The sequence below is a fragment of the Anabrus simplex genome, chromosome 4 (genome assembly GCF_040414725.1).
Source record: "Anabrus simplex isolate iqAnaSimp1 chromosome 4, ASM4041472v1, whole genome shotgun sequence".
NCBI lineage: Eukaryota > Metazoa > Arthropoda > Insecta > Orthoptera > Tettigoniidae > Anabrus > Anabrus simplex.
The window spans coordinates 259,452,558-259,469,315 of record NC_090268.1 but is presented as its reverse complement, the minus strand read 5'-3'; the positions used below and the strand labels follow the sequence as shown (position 1 = coordinate 259,469,315).

Here is a 16,758-nt window from a genome sequence, read left to right as displayed (position 1 = left end):
GAACCTTAATTAAGGGCAGGACTGCTTCCTTCCAATTCCTAGGCCTTTCTTATTCCATCGTCGCCGTAAGACATACCTGTTTTGCAAGTAATCAACTTCATTTTCCGTATCAAAATTTAATCGCTAAGTTTTACAATATTTAAAATTCTTCCACCGTTTTGATACTTTTTTTGCCTTTTGGCAAAAATTTTTATTTGTCAACAGTACATGTTTCGTTCCTTATTTAGGAACATCCTCAGCTGTTATTGTAGCTTAGGTGAATTGCTAAGATTTAAAACACGTTAATTTGCAGGTACGGTACATTGATTCATTTAAAAACTACTAAAAATACCAATTAAATTAAATGATATTAAAAACAATGTAGGGGTTAGTGTGTTAATGATGTGAGAGTGGATGATTACATAGTTGGTCAGCTTAAAAACTATGTCTATTCATTTGAATAGTTGTTAAAAATTTCATTTTGTTACAATGAAAAGTCTGTTTGCGGTTAAAAGTTTTAAAAAATGTTTGACTTCGTAACACTGTTCAAATTATTGAATTTTTTATCTTCTGTTCCTTCCAGGTAAGTTGTTATATATTATGAGTTTGCTTATGGTGCCTTTGATTGAGTCTAATGTGGAACTTTGAAGCTGATTGCTGAACAATATTTGTGAAGGGAGCTTCGTTTCAATTTCTGAAATGAAATAAAATAAGGAAATGGAAATTTGTTTAAAAAACATGTGTCTTTACATGATAACTAAATGTATAAAAAAGTTCTTCACCTTGCTATGTTAGACTCCAATTCTACTGTGACCCTGGAGGGACGTTTGTTGCTGCTTTGCGTCTTGTATAGTAATGGTGTGTGCGTTCCGTTGTATGCTCCTCCTTACGGGGACGCAAGGTTGCGGAGAGGGGAGGGGGCGTGTCGGTTACTGTCACGGCATCAACTTTAGAGGGGCTAGGGAGAGAGGATGTACAAAATGGCGGATGTTCGTTCTTATTTATCCTTTTACTATTTGTATTGCGTCTTTTGCCTAAAATTTCACGACTTGATAGTGTTCCTTCAAATATAGGATTTCTAATGTCAAAAGTTTCATTTAGGTTTGCTTTTTTGTTCTAAATAAATGTATAGATTTTCTAATGTGTTAAGGAGAGCTCCTTTGTTTATTTTATGCAATATAGTTAAATCCTGCTCTATGGTTGTAAATTGATGTCCGGTTGAACTCGTGTGTTGACCCATCGCGGAAATTATTTTATGTCTTTCAGCGTTGACATGCTCCTGGTATCTTACAGTAAAACTGCGCCCTGTTTGTCCGACATAACTTTTTTTTGCATTGGTCACACTTCAATTTATAAACTCCTGATTCAGAATGTTTGTTTTTTCCTAGGGAATTAACACTATTGTAATTAAATAATTTATGCTTTGTGTTATTGCTGGTTGAATATGCGATCTTATAATTATATTTTCTAAATAAATTGGTTACTGTGTATAAATTAAGGTTATTAAACGTGAACTTGGCGTATTTGTCTTTCTTTTTTGTTTCGGGTTTTAGGTTAGTTTGTAATTTCTGTTTGAATTTACCGATTATTTTGTTTATTATTTTTGGTTCAAAACCGTTGTATTGGGCTTGTTTGCGAATAAAGCGTAGTTCTTTTTCTCTTTCTGTGTGTGTAAGGGGTATATTAAACCCTCTATATATGTAACTGTAATAAGCTGACCTTTTTTGCGATCCTGGGTGCAATGAGTAGTTCTTTATTGTAATGGGAGTAAAAGTGGGTTTCCTGTGTATCTTGAAGATAAACTCTTCCTTTTTCCGTGTTACATTTATGTCTAAAAAGTTAATGGAGCTTTCTTTTTCTTTCTCTAATGTAAACTTTATTCTGGAATCAAGTGTATTTAATTTGTTGAGGATATCGTCACTGTTATTCTCTCTTTGATCTATTACGGCATAAGTGTCGTCCACAAAGCGTATCCATAAATTGAGACCCTCTGTTTGTCCTATTATTTTGGTATGTTCGAGGTAATCAAGATAAATATTGGCTAAGATGCCGGAAGCGGGAGCACCCATTGGGAGGCCTTCTTGTCTCAATACTTTTTTATTGAAAACACCACATCAAGTCACATGTTCCTTTGATATCAAGGACATGTATACAAATATTCCAGTGGACGAAACAATAAAAATTATCAGGAAGAATCATATAGAACATAAACAACTCGGCATACCAGAAGTAGAAGATTTCATTAATATACTTAAATTCGTTACTAAACACAATTACTTCACTTTCAATACAAAAATATACAGACAAGAAGGCCTCCCAATGGGTGCTCCCGCTTCCGGCATTTTAGCCAATATTTATCTTGATTACCTCGAACATACCAAAATAATAGGACAAATAGAAGGTCTCAATTTATGGATACGCTTTGTGGACGACACTTATGCCGTAATAGATCAAAGAGAGAATAACAGTGACGATATCCTCAGCAAATTAAATACACTTGATTCCAGAATAAAGTTTACATTAGAGAAAGAAAAAGAAAGCTCCATTAACTTTTTAGACATAAATGTAACACGGAAAAAGGAAGAGTTTATCTTCAAGATACACAGGAAACCCACTTTTACTCCCATTACAATAAAGAACTACTCATTGCACCCAGGATCGCAAAAAAGGTCAGCTTATTACAGTTACATATATAGAGGGTTTAATATACCCCTTACACACACAGAAAGAGAAAAAGAACTACGCTTTATTCGCAAACAAGCCCAATACAATGGTTTTGAACCAAAAATAATAAACAAAATAATCGGTAAATTCAAACAGAAATTACAAACTAACCTAAAACCCGAAACAAAAAAGAAAGACAAATACGCCAAGTTCACATTTAATAACCTTAATTTATACACAGTAACCAATTTATTTAGAAAATATAATTATAAGATCGCATATTCAATCAGCAATAACACAAAGCATAAATTATTTAATTACAATAGTGTTAATTCCCTAGGAAAAAACAAACATTCTGAATCAGGAGTTTATAAATTGAAGTGTCACCACTGCAAAAAAAGTTCTGTCGGACAAACAGGGTGCAGTTTTACTGTAAGATACCAGGAGCATGTCAACCCTGAAAGACATAAAAAAATTTCCGCGATGGGTCAACACATGAGTTCAACCGGACATCAATTCACAACCATAGAGCAGGATTTAACTATATTGCATAAAATAAACAAAGAAGCTCTCCTTAACACATTATAAAATCTATACATTTATTTAGAACAAAAAGCAATCAGGACAATAACCTAAATGAAACTATTGACATTAGAAATCCTATATTTGAAGGAACACTATCAAGTCTTGAAATTTTAGGCAAAAGACGCAATACAAACAGTAAAAGGATAAATAAGAACGAACCTCCGCCATTTTGTACATCCCCTCTCCCTAGCCCCTCTAAAGTTGATGCCGTGACAGTAACCGACACTCCCCCTCCCCTCTCCACAACCTTGCCTCCCCGTAAGGAGGAGCATACAACGGAACGCACACACCATTACTATACAAGACGCAAAGCAGCAACAAACGTCCCTCCAAGGTCACAGTAGAATTGGAGTCTAACATGGCAAGGTAAAGAACTTTTTTATACATTTAGTTATCATGTAAAGACACATGTTTTTTAAACAAATTTCCATTTCCTTATTTTATTTCATTTCAGAAATTGAAACGAAGCTCCCTTCACAAATATTGTTCAGCAATCAGCTTCAAAGTTCCACATTAGACTCAATCAAAGGCACCATAAGCAAACTCATAATATATAACAACTTACCTGGAAGGAACAGAATATAAAAAATTCAATAATTTGAACAGTGTTACGAAGTCAAACATTTTTTAAAACTTTTAACCGCAAACAGACTTTTCATTGTAACAAAATGAAATTTTTAACAACTATTCAAATGAATAGACATAGTTTTTAAGCTGACCAACTATGTAATCATCCACTCTCACATCATTAACACACTAACCCCTACATTGTTTTTAATATCATTTAATTTAATTGGTATTTTTAGTAGTTTTTAAATGAATCAATGTACTGAACCTGCAAATTAACGTGTTTTAAATCTTAGCAATTCACCTAAGCTACAATAACAGCTGAGGATGTTCCTAAATAAGGAACGAAACATGTACTGTTGACAAATAAAAATTTTTGCCAAAAGGCAAAAAAAGTATCAAAACGGTGGAAGAATTTTAAATATTGTAAAACTTAGAGACATACCTGTGTCGGTGCGACATAAAGCAAATAGCAAAAAAAAAAAGAGAGAAAATATAAACCGCCTGGTTGAGTTGTAATAATGTTATTGTTTTCACTACTTTTGTGGTTTTCGGAGACGCCGTGATGTCGGAATGTTGTCCCACAGGAGTTCTTTACGCGCCTGACGGGGCTGACGTATTTGAGCGCCGGACTGAGCCAGGATTGAACGTACCAACTTGGGCTCATCCCCGGCCGGGCAGCACCAGCATATCTTTCAGAGTTATATGGCTTTGCAAAATGCAGTGAAAGCACGTTGTTAGTGAAGTTTTAGGAGGTTCGATAGAAGATCACAGTACATTTGCACCAAGTGTTCGCAAGCATTATGGTTTCCGATGTCTAATGTGGTCATTGAAAGGGGCTGCTTTGTTTACAAAAATATACTTTCTGTCTGTCGCACAACTCTGAATCCTGATAATGTTGAAACCATGCGTAGTTTTTACTTTGGAGACAAGTCATTCAAAATGTAAAAACGTGTAGAACCAAAGCAAACCCCACGGCACTTAACGTTCTGAAAGGGCCTTGGACTGCCCAGTGACCGCTGCTCAGCCTGAAGACCTGCACATTACGAGGGGTCGTGTGGTCAGCACGACGACTCCTCTCGGCCTTTTTCGAGACCGAGGCCGCCATCTCACTGTCAGATAGCTCCTCAATTCTAATCAGGTAGGCTGAGTGGACCTCGAACCAGCCCTCAGATCTAGAGAAAAATCCCTGATCTGGCCGGGAATCAAACCCGGGGCCTCCTGGCGAGAGGCAGACACGCTACCCCTACACCAAGGGACCGGCAAAAACGTGTAGGCTATGTATAAATTCCTAACTTCATTTCAAGGTTTCAGTGATTTATATAGAGTTACCGGTATTTATTTCTATAACATTTTGTAGATTTGGTAACAATTTAATACATTAGAGGTGTTCACTTCAAAACCCATAATCACAAAATTAGTTAGATTTTCCCCATACAGTAAGGAATGTTTTACAAGAAACATCAATCAGTATGACAATTTATTTCACGAAATACCTACCGAAATAGTGTTAGTTTTAACATCGACATCAAGAGTTTTATTTCACCAAAAAATGAGGCCCTTATTTATCAGCCATATGGTACTGCCTAATAGTCCACTTTTGAAACCTTCCTTTCTATCACATTTATTTTTAACTACGACAAAAACAGCTTCATGATCACTAATACCATCTATTACTTCGGTTTCTCTATAGAACTCATCTGGTTTTATCAGCACCACGTCCAGGATATTTTTCCCTCTAGTTGGTTCCGTCACTTTCTGAATCAGCTGTCCTTCCCATAGTAGCTAATTTGCCATTTGTTGGTCATGCTTCCTGTCGTTCGCATTTCCTTCCCAATTGACATTTGGTAAATTCATATCTCCTGCTACAATCACATTCCTTTCCGTGTCGTGTCGCACATAGCTGATTTTCTTATCAAATAATTCTGAATCCGTGTCAGCGCTACCCTTTACCGGTCAGTACACTCCAAAGACATCAAGTTGCCTATTATCTTTAGAAATGAGCCTTACACCTAGAATTTCATGTTTCTCATCTTTAACTTTTCGTAGCTTACAAATTCTTCTTTCACCAGAATGAGTACTCCTCCTCCCACCATTCCTATCCTATCCGTACGATACACAGTCCAGTTCTGTGAGAAAATTTCTGCATCCATTATATCATTTCTCAGCCATGATTCAACTCATATTACAATATCTGGTAAATATATATCTATTAAATTACTTAATTATATTCCTTTCTTTACAATATTTCTACAGTTCAACACCAACATTTTTATGTTATCCCTACTTGACTTCCAGATCTCTGTACCCTTATCACCGCTCCCTAGACAACCTAATCTTTTCACAGTTGTGTACCCGTGTTCAAAACTCTCCTCTAGTTCATTACGCTACTGGGAAATGTCAAGAGGTACATGACTGCCTTCTCACTGAGCTGGTGGTATTCCTCACTGACATCTATCCAGAAGTTAGTACGTAGTAAGATTTTTCTTTTTAAATCAGAATTTTGAAGGATTCTTCAATGAAGGGTCTTTGTCTTTTGTTGCCATTAGTGATTATTCTCTGTGTGCCCCTGAATGACCCAGTGGGTATTCTCATGGGTACATGTATCACCAGTTGAAAAACCACTGCTGTTGAATAATATGCACTATACACACACACAGTATATCGTAGACCACTTGCATTTTCTATGAACTGATACAATTAAAAAACATGTACTAAAAGACTGAATCACACAGAACTAACTCTCTTACGGTGTTGTTGGTTATGGACACATCCTGGAAGTCTGCTGCTGAGGATAGTCACTGAGAAAACAGGTGAAATTGCTCCATGTACCATGAAAAGCAGAAGTGAGGATGATTAATTCACTGTAATGATTTTTTCTTACTCATTTGGTTAGTATGTTTTGTATCTAGGGTGGTAATTCCAGTGAAATACTGAGTGCAGTATGAATTACTGTGAATTTCACTCAAATCTCTGAGCTATTTTGTTTGTTTTGTTTCAGAGCATGCATTGCTCATCACTTAATGAATTCTCGAGACTGTTTCTTTTGCAAGACACCAATTCAGAATGTGGTGGGAATGGATGGCCAGGTGCTGCATGAGCTGATGCCAGAGAAACCAACTAATTAAAATTTCAGTTATGCAGGATTGTTTCTTTTATTTATTTCTATAGAACCTCGCAACAGTTTATGTATATGATGTTTATTTTGATAATTTTGGTTGTTTTTCTTTTTTTCTTTTAGTTAAATAAATGATGTGATGGTCAAATAAGTCAAATGAAAGTTACTGTTACATATACGTTGGTTAAAAATGAAATATTGTAGTAGAGTAATGGGCTTTACTGCGAAAAGGATTGAGAATAATAATTAACTTTTTGTACATTTGATTGAGAATAATAATGAATTTTTTGTACTTTTATCTGAATGACAATAGCCCATTAAAAGTTGACTCTTCTGTATAAATTACTCCACAAAAAGCCATCCCCTCCTATTACAATATACTAGGGGTTTATATTGATGATGGAAATATTTTTATTGCATTTCGTGAGTAAATCATTGCTTTTTATGTTGGTTTATTTCATAATGTGAATATTGCTTAAATTGCTTGATTTTATTGGTCTTTTGTTGGATTCTCCAATAATTTTGATCAGTCATTCTCTTCGCCGTTGGTTGTGACTATCTGAAAGCTGCCCAAAGACAGTACTTCTAGTGCACATGTACATCATTTGTACATAATGTTAGGTGTGGTTCTTATAAATTAGTTGTTTAGGTTTTTATTATGTAAGATAATTTGAACAGTTTTAATTATAGAGGTTGGAGCAATTACAAGGAAGTTGTAAAAGTCATAACAAAGACTGAAATTTAGTGTTGTTTTAAGGTGCAGATGATACCTATTCAAGAGTTGTTGCATAATATTTTCAGTCTGGTTTTGTGATTATGTGAATTCGTTACTTTCTTTTGTTATAGATTTTCTTTTCATTGTATTCTTTGTTAACCTGAAGGATTTTGTAACATTCACACATCTCAGGACAAAAGTACTGCATCTTTAGTTTTTCTTTATTTCCTAGGTTACACAGTGATCACTGAGTGTTACATAATTTTTCTCAAATTTGGTTCATAATAAAATAAATAAAATTAATTCATCTTGAAGAGTCAGAGGATGAGTATATGTGAGGAAAAACAGATGGATAGAAGGTACTTACCTCTTCATACTTTCTCCAAGCATCCCTCTACCATTGAGTATTAATGTCCCTGAAATGCTCCTTCTTTGCTCTGGCTTTAAAATGTTAATTCATCTTTTATCAAAGCATGTTCTTTCTTTGCTATTCTAGTGTTAGTTCATCAGATAAACACCATTTTAGTCATTCAGGTTCCTAGGGCTGCTTTGTAGATATTAGCTTTTTAAAGGATATTTAAATTTCTGCAAAAATTCTTATATTTTATACATTTGAAATCACATCATTTGCATATACACTATTCTTCCACCCTCCCCCAACCCCACATTCATCAGCCCTTACTTTAGTTCATATACTTTTTTACCTGGGTTTGATTGTTTTTCTTTTTTCACTTTTAATACAGAGTTCTTTCCAGTAAGGAATTCAGTTGTATATTATAACACCATGTTTATATTGGAATGAATCTTTGGATTGCTGGCATGTTAGAAATCAATTATTTTATTTGTATGTGTATTTTCTTACCATAAGCTAGCCAGTTTATTTTCTTTCAGTGTATCTTATAAAAGTGCTAATCAGTACTTTATATTGAACTAAAACTTTGAGTACTGAAACTGAATGATTAAGCCACTCTCCCACCCACCAAAACTATTAGAATGCTTCTGGTGCGTATAGATATTATCATCTCTTGCGCTAATTGAGAGGAACTGTTATTGACCTTTACATCTACTAAATATATGATTTGTTGGATGTTTTTGAGTATTAACTTTTGTCAGTCCTGAAATTATGATCACTTACGGTATCTCCATCTCAGTATCAAGTACATCATTTGGGCAATCTCTCCTTCATACTCGCCTTCCTTAATGTTAAACACAAACTAATATCCTCTTCTTTTATTCATGTTAATCCTATTACCAACAGATTCTCCACCGTGACAGCTTTTAATTATGTCAGACTGAATGCTACTTCTACTGATAACTATTGATCACAGAAAACATAGTTTTCATTAAGTGAAGGTTTGTAAAACTTTACAAAAGTTTATCTTTGAAATTTCAGTGGCCATATGAAATTATTGGCTATGTTTTTTGCTATAAAAGGCTGACTTCAAAATATTAGTTGTTAAATAGTCAGCTTGTGCTGTATGATTGTATGGTAAGGTAGCATTATTAGGCTAGAAAAGGAGAAAGTAATGGCTACTTACTGAGACAAGAACATAGATAAATTAACAAATATTTCAACAATCTTCATCATTGTGAGCAGAAGGAAAATCTGGTTGGTATGAAATGAAGGAATATAATATGTTTTTCATTATTCATACATAAGTAGGGCTATTTAACAAAGTAGAGAGAGGTTAAAAAAGTAGAAAGGGTTGATCTAAGTGAAGGTATACAATGTTCAACACTGATGTACTCTGGGCTCAAGAATGAATTGTTCTGCAAATCTAGTAGTAGATTGGAAACAAATTAGTCCCTTGATGGCACTAATTGATAGGTTGTATTGTGGAAGTTATCATGAGTGGAGAAAGGCATCAATAAACTAAATTCTCCTGCACCTTTTCTTACTCACTGAAAAATGTTAATTATGGTGCAAATCAGACATAAGCACAAAAATGCACCCAAGCTTGATATCAGATAACTTCATATAGGTTAAACTTCTTTATTCTCTTCCATCTTCTTTCTCTACTATTTACCCTCCATCTGTACCTGCTGGAATTCATATAACTTTGTGCTGTGGCTCCACTTCTTATGAAACTCTTCTTCTGCTCACAGGTATGAAGACAACATACTTTGATGTTGTAAGGTATGTTATTTCCTTGCTTTTGTGAATAACTGTCCATTTCTCCTTTTCCAACTTGACATTATTGCCTTTATTCTTTTTGATGAATATTTGTAATAAGTCAACATGGGAAAATATTATGTCATTCAGTCTGTCATGTATTTTTGTTTGTGGTAAGTATGATTTATCCCTCAGTTTTTCCATAGAACTAAAAATAATCATTTCTCTCCTAAAGGATACGGTAACTGAAACTCTTTTTTGAGTAGTGATAGATAGATATATTACACTTCTGTGCTAGTATATATGCACAAAAAAATTAGTTGTGAGAATTTCTAAAAATATTAAACCAGTGCACCATGCTGTGGTATGTTAATTGTCTCTGCATTAGCTTGATTTTGTATAGAATGATGAACAGTATTTGGCACTTGCCTTAAAATATTTTTTGTCTGGGTAAATATGATATTATTATGTTCTGTGATACATTTGAAAGAAAGTCTGATGGAATGTATGGTAGAAACTTATCTTGCAGTCTGTTGTACACGCAAAAATGTCTCGTGAACCTAAAATATTTTGTACTTAGTCATTGCCATTAGTTAAGGAGAAGAAGGATGAGTACAGACAGAGAGAGAGAGCTTCTTAATTCACTGTTCAAGGTCAGTTTGAGAATTTTTGTAGAGGAAGTATGTTGAAAGCGAGGAGATATATGTTTTGGCTTTCTTGTCCATATACTTAGGTTTCACAAGAAAAATAAACATTGTATGTCATGTGGTAAGCTGTTCTTGCACATATCCATACTCACCAATGTAATCAGATGTGCTGATGGTAGCTGTTATGGAGTGATGGTGAACACAATAGGTTTGAATTAATGTAATAAATCTCGTTATAATGAAATGTCAGAATTTAAACAGAAATGTTGGCAGTATTTATGGAAATGTAATTTTTTTTATGTTAACAGTATTAAACAACAAAACTTTATTTACAAAATACAGAAAAGATTTGAACCTAATAGGATGAGCTTTTCAAACCCTTGTTCTAACCCCTTTTGAAGACCAATGCTAGCAATTTGTCAACATATGTTTGTAGTTGTGTTGAAAGTTTCCCATAACCATTTTAATTTCTTCAAAATAGTTTTTTACTCTAAATGGTGCTTGTGCATCAGGAAGACAATACACATCTTGTTTCTAGTGAACTTGCACTCAAACATTTTCTCAGCTTGATATTGAACATTGATTTGCAAAGCTCTCATTGTGGAAACTTTTTTGGTGCTATAAGTTGAGCCATTAACATTTCTCAAGTGATTTTAAAATTTTATATATACATGTATATAGAAGTACTTTTCTTTCCTTAATTATGTCTATGTCTTTGTAATTAATATGTAACTGCTGTTTGTGTGTGTGCATGTATGTATGCATATCTTAGGAACTGCAGTCCTTATGAGATAAGTAACACACTGTATGTATATATGGACTTTTCAGATTGATTTCTCTTTTGCTCATAGGTTATTATAATAAGTAAGTAGTTAATTTTAAATATTTGGGTCCTGATTCTGTCTCAAGAAGTGAAGTTTTAAGTAGAAGATGTTCCTTAAAGTATATGGTGACGCTGGAAAGCTAGAACCTATTGCATATTAGATTAGCTATTGTTGCTAATCATGCCATTGGGCATAGAGTGAAGAAAACCTAGTTTTCATTAAGTGAACGTTTGTAAAACTATAATTTATGGAGATGGAGCTGATTGATCTATCTCAAAATAGAACTTGACCATTTCAGTGAAGTAAAAGCATGACAAAGAAGCATACTAAGTTAAATTTTTAGTTGGGGTGGCGAGTAACTTTCTTTCCCCTTTATCTCTTAGATGTCTTAGTTCTGCCTAACAGTATCTATGAAGCAAGGGATGAATCTTTTTTCCCCCTCCATAACAGTGGCTAGGAGCTGGAGGACATTTATAGGAGAAGGTTACAGACACAAAATATTTTTACATTGCAATAGTTTTTCATTTAGTTTTGTAAAAATATCTCTATAGAGAAAAATTCTGCCCAAACTGATTAGAATATTAATTTCATACATAGCTCATTTAGCAGTTGTGAAATATAAAATCTTGTATATGTATAAGTAGTTTGTACAGTATGTGGATTTATTAACTTCCTGGACATTTCCATCTGATATTTGCTTCTGTTTTGTGTAATATAGAACAATATTATTTACAGTACTTTAAAGCTTCTTATGGCGTTAACTTCATATAATATTTTGTTTCTTTAATATGTCAAGATTAAAACTAGATATATCTATAGTTCATTGTTAGAGAATGAAGTTACAGTCAATGCTAAAAATGTAAGCTTTAAATTTATATTGGACAGTATTGAGTTCATATAAAGTCTGATATAGTAACAACATTTTCTCAATTTCACAAAGGGTTTTTCTTGTCATTAAGTACGAAATTTTGCCAGTCTAGATGAATGGTTCTTGGATCCATAAACAGAACATATCCATAATAATGTAAGTGTGTCTGAAACCAGGTACTTCAATCTGTTCAAAGTTCCTAGACAACCTTGGTATGCCTCAGCCAACCATGTGATTAAAGTTAATATGGTATTATTTGTAATTCCTCTCTAACCCTCCTCCATCCTCTTCCTTCGCCACAGTCAACATTCTGAGTTTTTCAGAGACATCCTTGAAATTTCATGGAAGTCCGTCCATCTTGTTCTGTGGCATTTGCTCTACAGTGTATTTCGTGTTGCAGAAGCTCAATCACAACACGAATTGCATCATATTGAACATATCCAGACACATGTGTAAAACACTAACAATTAATTACAGTGATGTAATAAATCTCAACAATAATTTTGGTTCTGTATTCCTATGTATTTTTCATTCATATCTGTGCTAGAATTCCCAATACTTCGATTCTTTGATTGATACACATTATAAGGTTTAAATAATTCTCTCATTGATATAAAATAAAAAATAAGTTATATATGTTACATTATTTATTTTTAACATAGATAAAAATGAGGAAAAGAAAACTTTATAATTATTCAGTATCAACACAGCATATGAGATGAATAGCAACATCCATCAGTGGAAATTTATATCTTTCAAGTTTTTTATTCTTATTTGTGCAAAAAATGAAGAATTGAAATGAGGGAAAATATTAAAAATTGTTTTAGATTAGATCATCTCTTTAATTTAGTTATAGGACACATTGAAATGGGCCCTCTTGTCTAACCTTTAGAAAAATGACTTTTAGTCAGGAAGGTAATTTGTCTGCATAGTTTGTTGAGGAAGCTCCAGAAGATTATTCAGGCTCATTGAAATAAAGTTTAGAAAATAGCAACTGAAATCTGTTCATGTGACTACGTTATCTTGATAGTCTAATATCCCATCTAGGGAGGTGATGGAACCTGAAGTACGAGAGGCTCAAGACTTCCCTGGAACTCATTACAAGTGCATCATTATTACCAGTGTGTCCATGTTATCAATGACATTTGGTTTTCCACTTTTTATATACTTTGTCTTCATTCTCTATCACTTATTTCTACACTAGCTAATGAACACCATCAAACTGCAATGGAATAATGGTAAGAAACAGTGTAATGCCCTGGATGATCAGTCAAGTTTGCCAAGAACTGCTGCTACTCGATCTTCTGGCTCACTGAATCTCGCCATGAGTGAGGTATTAGGCACAGACCACTTTATGATGATAGAACTAACTTCTTCAGATTCAGGACTAACCTCCCAAGTTTTCAAAGCTGGCGTTACTCGATTCCCTTGCCCGTGACTGTCAAATACAAAGACCTGCACCACTAGGCGAGTTGAACATGCCCTTGGATACTCCCAGTACTTAATAAATAAATAAATAAATAAATATAGAAAACTATCACTTAAAACATCAAAATGTAAGCAGTATGTTATATCAGCAGAAGAACGGACTGCAAGATCATCTAGAATGATGAAGTTTTGGGAAAAGAAGAAATTATCAAGTTTTAAAAAATGAACTTTTTTATGTACTTACTTTATTTTACTTTATTTTATTGTGTAAGGTGATTTTGGTGCTCCAATGTGGGCATAAACAGCATAAATAAATAAATAAATAAATAAATAAATAAATAAATCTGGATTCCCATTATCATCTTAGCCATCACCAATATTTTTACTTACTGAGTCTTCGTCAGATTTTAAGTTACTGAGGCCATCAGATGAATCACAAGTGGAGTCTGAATTTATTGGAGTAGTCAGATTGTGGTTCGTCCTCTTGCCACTTCCATTGTAAATCATCTTTGTGTAGATTCTCTTCCCTTTTCCATCTATTTTTCACAACTAAAAAGCGAATCTAAGTGGTAAGGTAACTACAACTGTGATCATAGTACACTAACAATATTGAAGGGTATAAACCTTATTTTTCAGTACCAGTGGATACATGCTGTATATCCTAGTAATGAGATAATAGAATAATCAGTCTTTTATCTGCCTACTGAGAACTGAAATCACCCCTAGAGATCATAGAATAATTCTGAAGCAACAGCTGTTGACTGACAAGGGGGGAAGTGACAAGGCCGGACTGTACCACACCATTTGTTAGTTGCAGTCGAGTTGATTATATGAACATGTCAGACGTATGATAGCAGTGATGCGATACACTAGAGAGCAGAAGATACCATCATTATCCGGAGGCTCCATAGCATAAGCAGACAGGAACTAAGACAGTATTTATTTACATTCTGGTTTACTCTGCCAGATGGGCAATCTGTGGCTAAGTTTCAGTTAATTTCATTGGGTAAACACCTTATGTTTCACTAAAGATCTTTTTCATCCCGACATTGTACAGGGCATTCCGATCCTAGTACCACGCGTGCTCCCTGGGCCTGACCTCCGTTGCCTGGGTCTGGCATTTCGCAGTTGAATGAAAAGTGGGGAAGTGACAAGGCCGGACTGTACCTCACCATTTGTTAGTTGCAGTCGAGTTGATTATATGAACATGTCAGACATATGATAGCAGTGATGCGATACACTAGAGAGCAGAAGATACCATCATTATCCGGAGGCTCCATAGCCATTGACTGTATTGCAATTGTTTAAGAAGTAAAGAGAAACAGGTTCTGTTTCCAATAGAAAGAAGCAGTGTTCTAAACAAGCTGTCACTGAGGAATGGCTTCAAGGTATTTTATATTGTATGTGATAAACCTCGTGATCAGTTCTGTATTGACTTACAACTGTACGTACATACATACATGCATACATACATACATAATCATTATAGACTGTTATGCCTTTCAGCGTTCAGTCTGCAAGCCTCTGTGAATTTGCTAAACGTCGCCACAATCCTTGTTTTGCAACTAGTGTTGTGGCCTCATTTAGTTCTATACCTCTTATCTTTAAATTGTTAGAAACCGAGTCTAACCATCGTCGTCTTGGTCTACCTCTACTTCTCTTACCCTCCATAACAGAGTCCATTATTTTCCTAGGTAACCTATCCTCCTCCATTCGCCACATATGACCTCACCACCGAAGCTGGTTTATGCGTACAGCTTCATCCTTCGAGTTCATTCCTAAATTAGCCTTTATATCCTCATTTCGAGTACCCTCCTGCCATTGTTCCCACCTGTTTGTAACAGCAATCATTCTCGCTACTTTCATGTCTGTTACTTCTAACTTATGAATAAGATATCCTGAGTCCACCCAGCTTTCGCTCCTGTAAAGCAAAGTTGGTCTGAAAACAGACCGATGTAAAGATAGTTTTGTCTGGGAGCTGACTTCCTTCTTACAGAATACTGTTGATCGCAACTGCGAGCTCACTGCATTAGCTTTATGACACCTTGATTCAATCTCACTTACCATATTACCATCTGGGGAGAACACACAACCTAAATACTTGAAATTATCGATCTGTTCTAGCTTTGTATCACCCATCTGACATTCAGTTCTGTTGAATTTCTTTCCTACCGACATCAATTTAGTCTTCGAGAGGCTAATTTTCATACCATCCTCATTGCACCTATTTTCAAGTTCCAAGATATTACACTGCAGTTTTTCGGCACAGTCTGCCATTAAGACCAAGTCGTCAGATTAGGCCAGACTGCTTACTACATTTCCACCTAACTGAATCCCTCCCTGCCATTTTATACCTTTCAGCAGATGATCCATGTAAACTACGAACAGCAAAGGTGAAAGATTACAGCCTTGCCTAATCCCTGTAAGTACCCTGAACCAAGAGCTCATTCTACCATCAATTCTCACTGAAGCCCAATTGTCAACATAAATGCCTTTGATTGATTTTAATAATCTACCTTTAATTCCATAGTCCCCCAGTATAGTGAACATCTTTTCCATCAGTACCCTGTCATATGCTTTCTGTAGATCTACGAAACATAAACGCAACTGCCTATTCCTCTGGTAGCATTTTTCAATTACGTGGCGCATACTGAAAATCTGATCCTGACAGCCTCTCTGTGGTCTGAAACCACACTGGTTTTCATCCAACTTTCTCTCAACGACTGATCACACCCTCCCTTCCAAGATGCCAGTGAATACTTTGCCTGGTATACCAATCAATGAGATACCTCGATAGTTGTTGCAATTCTTCCTGTTCCCTTGCTTATAGAATAGTGCAGTTACTGCTTTTGTCCAATCTGAAGGTACGTTACCAACACTCCATGCTAATTTTACTACTCTATGAAGCCATTTCATCCCTGCCTTCCCACTATACTTCACCATTTCAGGTTTAATTTCATCTATTCCTGCTGCTGTATGGCAATGGAGTTTATTTACCATCCTTTCCATTTCCTCAAGCATAATTTCACCAACATCATTTTCCTCCTGGCCATGAGCTTGGCTGTTTGCAACACCAGCATGATGATTTCCTTTTACATTGAGAAGATGTTCAAAATATTCCCTCCACCTCTCCAGTCATTCCCTGGGATCTATTATGAGTTCACCTGAATTATTCAAAACACTGTTCATTTCCTTTTTCCCTCCCTAAGATTCTTTATTACTGTCCAGAAAGGTTTCCCTGCTGTTTGAC

At 35.1% G+C, this 16,758-nt stretch overlaps 1 protein-coding gene across 3 annotated transcripts in view; it reads left to right on the top strand.

Annotated features, from left to right (window-relative positions):
* The window catches only part of LOC136871866 (E3 ubiquitin-protein ligase RNF123), a 320,579-nt gene extending 307,858 nt beyond the window's left edge, over positions 1-12,721 (top strand). For all 3 annotated transcript variants that reach the window (XM_067145510.2, XM_067145511.2, XM_067145509.2), the window contains exon 21: positions 6,797-12,721. In XM_067145510.2, coding sequence (XP_067001611.2) covers positions 6,797-6,923 — 127 coding nt within the window. In that variant the 3' untranslated portion in view covers positions 6,924-12,721. The remainder of the gene's footprint in view (positions 1-6,796) is intronic.
* The last annotated feature ends 4,037 nt before the right edge of the window (positions 12,722-16,758 follow it).